Source organism: Pterocles gutturalis, unplaced genomic scaffold, assembly GCF_000699245.1.
Source record: "Pterocles gutturalis isolate BGI_N339 unplaced genomic scaffold, ASM69924v1 scaffold1639, whole genome shotgun sequence".
Classification (NCBI taxonomy): domain Eukaryota; kingdom Metazoa; phylum Chordata; class Aves; order Pterocliformes; family Pteroclidae; genus Pterocles; species Pterocles gutturalis.
Genome location: NW_010130252.1, coordinates 29,492 through 38,731, shown reverse-complemented (window position 1 = coordinate 38,731; position 9,240 = coordinate 29,492). Strand labels below are relative to the sequence as shown.

Genomic DNA, 9,240 nt, shown 5'->3' with positions numbered 1-9,240 from the left:
GTTATATTTTTTTTCATAATCTTTGACAATCACATATAGTTGGTTTTTTGGTGTGTTTGTCACTAAGAGCTCAGTGGGGTTTAACCTGCTTGCCCTGCTGTCAGTGCATCAGATGATGGTTTTATAGTAGGACAGGTATGAAAAAGTACTGTTTAGAGTTTGGGTTTGTTAGAAACAACAGTGCATCTAAGTTGTTGCTGTAAAATGGCTCTTCTGTATTTTATTTAGGAAAAATATAATCTTAATTATTTTTTTCCTTTACAGGACCCTCCGATATGTTCCCAAAAGCTCCCAAGACAAAATTATCTCTGATGAAGATGTCTTTGAAACACTACTGAAAATATTTAAAGCTCTGTTCATAAATGACTTCAGTAGACAAGCACATATTTTGGCCTTACTTCCAGAAATCAAATGTAAATATTTGGAATTGCTGACTGTTGAGCAGAAGCCGTCAGAAGAAGATTTATGTAACCGTGAAAGTCAGCATGTATTTACTCCCGAGGAAGTTCTCTTTAATACACTGGGGTTCACTATTACTCGAGACCGAAGTTCCCTGGTGTCTGCTGGAACTGGAGTATTTGTTACCAAAGGTTTTGTACCGAAAGGGACAGTTGTATCTATGTATCCTGGTAATGAAATATTCTGTTTTCTTATTAAGTTAGATGTGACCTCTAGACATCTAATTATAGAATGCCAAAGTTCTATACTAATTTTTATTTTACGCATTTTATTGCTCTCATTCCTTAACAAATCAGAAGTTTTGGTGAATATTTCTGTATTCACTGACTAGAGTGATTTTTGGAAACAAGCAGAGTAATATTGGGGGGGGGTAAATTTGGTTATAAAAAACACTTTCAGTACTCAAAGCCTAATTTTTCAATGGCTAGAAAAGTTGTTCCAGATTCTTTAAAAACAAATCAATGAGAGCAATTTCAAGTAGATGAGCAATGCAGTTTAATTCTTTAGGGATTCTCTTTTGGATAAGGATCTGAAGAATTAGATTTTGAGATCTCTGCACAGATCAGCAGACAAGACTATGAACTTCAGAGCACAAAAATACAAACTGGTGAATGAAATAAAACCCTTATTTAACAGAACTGTCTTCCATAAAAGCATGTTTGGACAATCAGCACTTTTCTGTTCTTCCTCCTTGTTTCTTGGAACTGTATTTGCTCACATTGCTTAAAAAGATGTGGAATTCTGTCAGTATGGCCAAGGTAGGAGAACTCCCCTGAAGTAGTTTGGATTTGTTTCCATTTCATCTGTCAGCGGAGTCATCCCCTACATGCAGTCTCTAGCTTATGCCAGCATTGCAGGATCGGGACCAGTCCAAGCATTGGACAGTGGAGCATGTTTTGCCACGCCAGAGCAGGAGTGTCTGGCCATTACCATTGACTGATAAATGGAGTAATTGTCAAGTGACAATCACAAGGAACAAGCCTTCGACCGCCCAGCTCACTTCAAATTTCAGGCACATACTAGATGTGAATGTGGGCTCATTGAGAGTATACTCTAGCTGCTTATCTAGCAAAACAAGAGGATGAGCAGTTGAAATGCCTTCCTTTTCCAGGAGTATGCAGGAAACTGCAGGGCTGCTGGCTCGGGAAGTAACCCTGTGGAGAGACCAGGTCAGTGCTCTCCTGCCTGTTCGGTAGTGAGTGCAGCTGGCCGGCAGGGCCTTCATCTAGCTCCTCATGAGATCATGATGAAGGATTCCTGCAGAGGGTTGCTGAAGATGTAGTGGGTGTGAGGGTTGCAGGACTAGGAGTGTCATGACAAAGTGCAAGCCAGTCTGCTGTCACTTTTCTGTGCTTGGAACCCAGAGCAGGTTAAATCCTGTCCACAGATTTGGGAAATGGTCTGCTGAAATAATTTGTTCTTGGTTTGGCATTTTCACTCTCCTCTGCCAAGCGAAATCTCTGATCAGGGTGGTGGAGGGGGATGTTTCAGGTTCTTTTCTGCATGTGTGCTTTTCAGAGAGTCCTAACACAGTACTAACAAAACACCGTAATACCTTCAGCTGTGCTTTCTTGAACAAACATTGCTTGATGTTTTCCTCTCTGTAGCAGGCTAGTTGGCTTTGATGCTTTATCTACCTCTCACATTGATACCAGACACAGGCCTCTGTAGTGATTTCCGTCAATGGCTTCTCTCTTTGGAATATCTCAGCTGAGGTAGGGGTTTTTTTTGCATTCCACAAAGATGTGTCTAAAAGCTTGTAGGTTTACAAGTGTTAATGGCATTAAGTGAGAGAGGAGTTCTCTCCTACCCACTCCGTCTCCTTTGAGTTTCTGTGTGGAGGGCACTGGATGGTATCATAAGCCCATTCTGACAGTTAACTTGTTTTCTTCTGAAATAATCATATCTGTCTTGCAACAGGTACAATATACAGAAAGCATGAGCCCATCTTTTTCCAGTCCCTTGGCAATCCCTTTATTTTTAGGTGCATAGATGGTGTCCTTATTGATGGGAACGATAAAGGACTATCAAGATCTGTGTACAGGTAAGCAGCCAAAAGAAATAGGGGACTGTCACTCAGCTGATTTTAAATGGTGGTACTCCTAGCCTAAGTGCCCTGTTGTCTTACCCTAAATTGAGTTCTATTTGAATTTGAGTTACACGTGTATCTCATAATGCAAACAACACAAGGGTAGGAGCGGCTGGATGGTGATCTGTTACGTACTTGTTGCATCTTCATCTGTACGACCAGTGGGGTGTGTTTTGATGTAAAGAGACTGTTTCCTGTTAAGAAAATAGTTTTAATAGAAGCAGGAGGTAGCATAAAGTTTTTTAAATGCTTTTGAGCTGTTATTCAAATCTGCTTAATGGATTAAAAAAAAACCTCCAACGGACTTGCTAATACCAAAAGGGTGAATCTGGTAACTCCAGCTCTGGTCTACAGAGGAGCAGCACCTAAGAAGGAAGGAGTAACCATAATAATAGAATAATTAATAATAACAATAACAATAATAATAATAATAATAATGTCTCCTGTTGGAAAGGACCAGTAAGGATCATCGAGTCCAACTCTCTGCTCCTTGCAGGACTACCTAAAACTAAACTATATGACTAAAAGCATAGTCCAGATGCTCCTTGAACTCTGACAGGGTTGGTGCTGTGACCACTTCCCTAAGGAACTTGTTCCAGTGACTGGCCACCCTCTCGGTGAAGAACCTTTTCATAATGTCCAATCTGAATTCCCTCTAATGCAGCTAGCCTGGACAGTTTTAGCTTGCCTTAAAATATAATTTATAGCAATTTGTGTTTAAGTATGATATGAAAAGGAAAGAAAATAAAATTAGTAACAGGCAAAATGATCTAAAATAATACTTAAATTGGATACTAGTATCTACTAATACCAGATTTTCATTGTGAGAATGAGTTTGAAGTTGATACTGTAATAAGCCTTCACATCTTTGACACTTCTGTAATGGTTATGTTTGATGTTGATTTCTGGAATTGTACGTGGTGGGTTTGTGTGGGTTCTTCCACCAGATTCTGAAATACACCATACGCTAGTGAGAGGTTTAAATATAGTTCTCAAAGTGTCATCAAGTTGTTGGTCTGCATGCACGCACCCTCTGTCCCGGTGTGGTCCTGTCTCCCAGGTGGGCTGGACAGCTGTTGGTTTACCCAGCAGCTGTGGCCATTTCTGTAGGAGGAAGTACAGATAACCTGTTAAGTGAAGGAGCAGTGATTCATGTTAATGCTGTCGGTCATTTTAGGTCTTGCAGCCGGAGAGATCAACTTGGCCCATTTCAAATGAGTGATGAGAGCTGGCTCACAGCTGCCCTGCAAAACCCACTGGCAGTGGGACAGTACGTCAACAACTGTTCATATGGTAAGTTGTCAGGTAAATTTTCTAGGCTTGAGTTTGTCTTTATGGATATAAATTATTTTGGAGGTGACACACAGAATCAGATAAGTGCTCTTGGGGGACAACAGTGCTGTTCAAAACTATAAGCACTTATGGGATGAAGAGTAATAGAATCATAGAATGGTTTGGGTTGGAAGGGACCTTAAAGGTCATCAAGTTCCTACCCTCCTGCCATGGACAGGGACACCTTCCACTAGACCAGGTTGCTCAAAGCCTCATCCAGCCTGGCCTTGAACACCTCCAGGGACGGGGCATCCACAACTTCTCTGGACAGCCTGCTCCCATATCTCACCACCCTCACTGCTCCAGCCCTCTGACCCTCTTTGTGGCCCTCCTCTGGACTCACTCCAACAGGTCCGTGTCCTTCCTGCGCTGAGGACTCCAGAACTGGATGCTGTACTCCAGGTGGGGTCTCATGAGAGTGGAGCAGAGGGGGAGAATCACCTCGCTTCACCTGCTGGTCACACTTCTCTTAATGTAGCCCAGGACACGGTTGGCTTTCTGGGCTGCAGGTCATGTTGAGCTTCTCGTCAACCAACACCCCCAAGTCCTTCTCCTCAGGGCTGTTTTCAATGCATTCTCCTCCCAGCCTGTATTTGTGCTTGGGATTGCCTTGACCCATGTACAGGACCTCGCACTTGGCCTTGTTGACATTCGTGACATTCACATGGGCCCACCTCTCGGGCCTGTCAGGGTCCCTCTGAACGGCATCCCTTCCCTCCAGTGTGTCCACCACACTATGCAGCTTGGTGTCGTCAGCAAACTTTGCTGAGGGTGCTCTTTATCTCCCTGTACATGTTGCCAACAAAGGTGTTAAACAACGCTGGTCCCAATACTGACCTTGAGGAACACAACTTGTCATGAGTTTCCACTTGGACATTGAGCCATTGACCACCATCTCTTTGAATGCGACCACCCAGCCAGCTCCTTATCCAGCAAGTGGTCCTTCCATCAAATCCATGTCTCTCCAATTTAGAGACAAAAATGTCATGTGGGACAGCGTCAAAGGCTTTGCACAAGTCCAGGTAGATATGTCAGTTGCTCTTCCCTTGTCCACCAACGCTGTGACCCCATCATAGAAGGCCACCAAATTTTTCCAGGCACAATTTGCCCTTGGTGAAGCCGTGTTGGCTGTCACCAGTCACCTTCTTATTTTCCGTGTACCTTAGCCCAGTTTCCAGGAGGATCTGCTCCATGATCTTGCCAGGCACAGAGGTGAGACTGACCAGCCGGTAGTTCCCCAGGTCTTCCTTGTTTCTCTTTTTAAAAATGGGGGTCATGTTTCCCTTTTTCTGGTCAGTTTTTGAGGCCTTCTGTGACAGCTGAATGTTAGAATCCTTCAGTGCAGCAGTGCTTCAGATATCCTTGTACTTTTCTCACTTACTCCCCCAGGTTCTGCAATCTCCCTCCTGGTGTGTAGAATAAAAGGCACCCATCCCAAAATGTGAGACAGGAAAGGATATCTGCCAAAGGACTGCTGGGTGGAGGCAGTACACAGCGTTGCAGATCAAGTTCCGCAGTATGGTTCCAGCAGGCTTAGTGAGAAAACCGCACACAGAGTGACATGTACAGTAAGATTCTGTCATTGCTCAGCTTGGACTGTAGTAGTTTTTTTAGACTTCCTTCCGTTTATGGGCAAAATCTAGGAAACTGTTGGTATGATATAGCTGTTGGACTTGAAGAGGGCAACTATTTCTTTGTTCTGTCTCACACAGTATGTGTTGGTCCTAAGTCTGGGAGAATAACTAACTCATGGGAATGTTGTGAGATACAGAAAGTTCAATTACTGCCATACCCAGCTTCTAAGTGGCTTTCAGAGCCTCCATTACAACAAAGATATCCTGTCTTCAAACAGCGTCCAGAAAAATTGCAAGAGTAGCAAACCAGGTATTGACTGGCACGGAGACAAAGGTCTGTCCCATTAAACTATTTCTTCCAGGTCCAATGTCCGTGTATAGAAAATTGCCTTCTTCCTGCTGGACAGATGGTGATTTTCTCCCTGGCTGTATTTATGACATATTTTGACACCAGGAAAATTGTTCTCAAATTTTTTTTTTTAACTGTGAAAGCAAATATTGTGTATTAGCAATATTTAGCAATGCTGTCAGCTACCCTGGGTCCTCTGCAAGTTGTGCCCCTTCATATACACATGGATAATCATGTCATCCTGTTTAATGCAATAAGGATGAATTAAAGCCTCTGTAGTTGGTTGTGTATCTCTTGTGTAAATTCAAAACCTGACTTAAGAGGAGTGTAGTAGCTCCCAACAGAGGCATGTTTTCAGGCTTGATAAAGCATCTGACGCTTTTGCAGCAGTACATCTGATATTTTTACACATCTCTAAACCCTATCTTACGATTTTCTCAGTATCTTAGAGGCTTTTTTTTTTCTTATTTCTAGAAAAAGCAGCCAATGTGTGTTATCAGGAGTTTGATGTGCCGGGATCTTTTCCAGTAGAACTGAAACAGTATCTTCCAAACATCGTCTACAGCCATGACATAGAGAGGTCAGCAGCCAATCAAAGAGCTAATAGATTTGTGTGATACAAAGCATACTGTATATGTAAAAAAGACAAACATGGTTGAAGAATAAAATTATTCCATATGAAGATGAGTTACCCAAAAGTGTGAACCTCTATTCAAAGTTAGTTTTTGAATAGACTAATATTAAGTGATTTACAAGACTGTGTCTTTTTGTGCCTTTTTCCACATCTTCACAAATGAGACCAGCATAGCTTTGAAGTTTTACAAGCAGTGGTTACACTGTAGTGTGATTCTTCTGTATTCCATAAAGCACTAGTTATATTTCGCTTGTATTACCGTACTGAGGTTTTTCAGTGTGTGTTTCAAATGTAGTTAGTAACCTTTAACCAATCAAAGCCCTTCTAAAGTAGTTGAGATTTAGGCTTCTTACTCTCCTGTTCTCCATGTTCTTCTGCTTATGTGAGGAATAAGCAGATGAATTTGCAAGGAGAAACCTAACATTAATTTGTATTGAGACAAGTGAAATACTATGCAGTGTAAAGGCATGCGACTTTTAGTTATGCTACACAATTACAGCATCCTCATTATGACCTGAAAATCCACCTCTGTTAAAAATTGAAACACTTAAAAACCTGTCCCAGATTTTTGTTTGGGAATGTGGGAAAAGTGACAGTTAGATGAATATGTACAAGGAGCAATATGGACAACAAGGACAGACAGTATGTCTAGAAGTGAGTGTCCTGTACTGGGATGTAGTCAAGAATAACTTTGAAGCTGTGAGAAAGGAAATTGTAATGTTCGTCCTGAATTTAACACAGCATAGAAACTGCACTTCTAGTCCAGTTGCTACCTCCAGGAATCAAATAATCCTCTTCATCTAGAGGATGTATAGGGATTTTAGAGCAGGTTATTACTTTTAATGCAATTTTGGAGCTATTTTAAAACTCTGAAATTTGGGTGGAGAAAGTTATGGTGCATATTGGAGAAACAGCTTTTCTGATTAAACTTGGACTTTGTTGAGGCAAGGTTGAGGATGCACTTGTAATCTGCAGATAAATAAATAAATAAATTCTAATAAAAGAAGTGTTAAGACTTTGTTTCCAGGAAGCCTGGATGATTTACTTGAGGTGTGAAAGTACAATGAGCAGAGTTAAGCGATGAGGCCATTTCAGGAAGGGGCAGTTTAGCTCTCTTCCTTGGGTCTGTCCAAGAAAATGCAGTCTTTGAGTCATCAGTTCTCCCAGTGTACAGCCACTAGACAAAAGACCCCACCTGCTTCTAACATCTTGTTTTGATATTGGTATTAACGGTGATGACAACACAGGTAGTCTGGTTTCTAAATCTTTTTCTGTCTTATAAAAGAGTTTGTAGTTATTTAGGATAAGTTAGGACTTGTTTATCTTTTTGTTGTTGTTTGAATTGTTTCAAAATGGCCTCACACTGGATTTCTCAGTAGTGGGGACTGTCTTGAGTTGATTCTGTTCTTCCCTTTCATGTGCACCAGCATCAGAAGAATGTGCTCTTCTGCTAAGAACAGTTACTGCAACTTTAGGGCACAGTCATTTACTTAGAGGAGGTATACGAGGGTGGGTTCCTAAATCTCTCTGTAAGAAAACTGTTTGCCAGCCACTGAGTTCAGCTTGTCATTCATGGAGAATTCACCCATCACTGCAGATTGCAGCGGGTCTCTGGTGTGGTTCTCAGCTGTCATTCTGGATGTTGTTTGGCTGAGGGTGGGTTTAGCCAACTAGCACCTGTGGGTAGGTGTGTGTAGAGGAATAATTTCTGCTCAGTTAACTTTGTTGTAGCTTCTCTTCCTGCCTGGGTGTCTTTTTCTCTGCCTTGACTAATTCTTTTAATTTCTGAAAAATTGTGTGAGTGGAAACATTATTTGCATAGCCACATGGGTGGTGCTTTTTTTTTTTTTTTTTTTGGTAATTCTGTTGGTTTTGCTTATATTTTCTAGCTGTATTTCAGTGGTTTTTTTCTAGGCTCTTTAGCCTGCGTTATGCATATTATTCCCAAAAGTAGTCTAGACAAGAGACATTGTTTCAGCTCCTTGCCATTAAGAATTAAAAAAATTAAAAGGGAAATACAGTTGTTCATTTCTACATATTTTGCTTTTCCTTTTCTTACAGCCACCTGAGGTGTGTCGTGCTTGTCACTCTCAGAGACATCAAGCAAGGAGAAGAACTTTTTTCTAATTACTACACTGTTGTCAACTGAATTAATAGATTGAAGACTGAAGAAAACTGTGTCATTAAAATACTGTGTGTGTACGTCAAGTTTCATGAGCATTTTTACATAATTGAGGGCTGTAGCTTTACCATTTAGAAAGCAAGCTGCAGGCTTTTGTTTCCCTGTAATACTCCACATTTGATGCAGAGGTGAAGGTTTAACATCATTACATCATTAGGTTCTCAGCTGTCCACTGTTGTTGATGTTATTGTTTATTGGTGTTCAGCTGGCCAAACAATAGCTCATAAAATAAAAACCTATGTTCTAGACATGCCATTTAATTTGGCATTCTGGTTTGCACAGTTGTCTGTAACTGTGGCTCAGTTTTAATACTTTGCCATGTCACTTATCGTGCTTAAAATGGACACAATTCATAAAAAAGACTTACTACCTCTCCTGAACTTCCTCAGATAATCCTCATAGTTCATGGTAATTACTAGTCTTGTTCTGGTTTTCTTGGTCCCTTTGGTATCTGCTTCCTTTTAGAAAGTATTTCATCATACCCAGTTGTCCAAATCTTTCATGAAGCCTTTTGGAACAGTGCTAATGTGTGCTTCAGATGCACCTACGTGGTGCACAGTCATCAAGAGGCCAGCTTCAGCCACTGGCTTTAGCCATGCCTCTCTTGAAGCAGGAGGATAG

General features: G+C 41.2%; 1 protein-coding gene across 1 annotated transcript; it reads left to right on the top strand.

Moving 5' to 3' along the window:
- Window positions 1-264: 264 nt before the first annotated feature.
- SETD9 (SET domain containing 9) lies at window positions 265-8,586 on the top strand (the record flags this gene model as incomplete). The annotated part of the gene is made up of 5 exons (XM_010080142.1): window positions 265-629; window positions 2,380-2,503; window positions 3,726-3,841; window positions 6,278-6,383; window positions 8,499-8,586. Coding segments are annotated over 5 exons (799 nt in total), but the record flags the coding sequence as incomplete, so codon positions are not given.
- Between the last annotated feature and the right edge of the window lie 654 nt (window positions 8,587-9,240).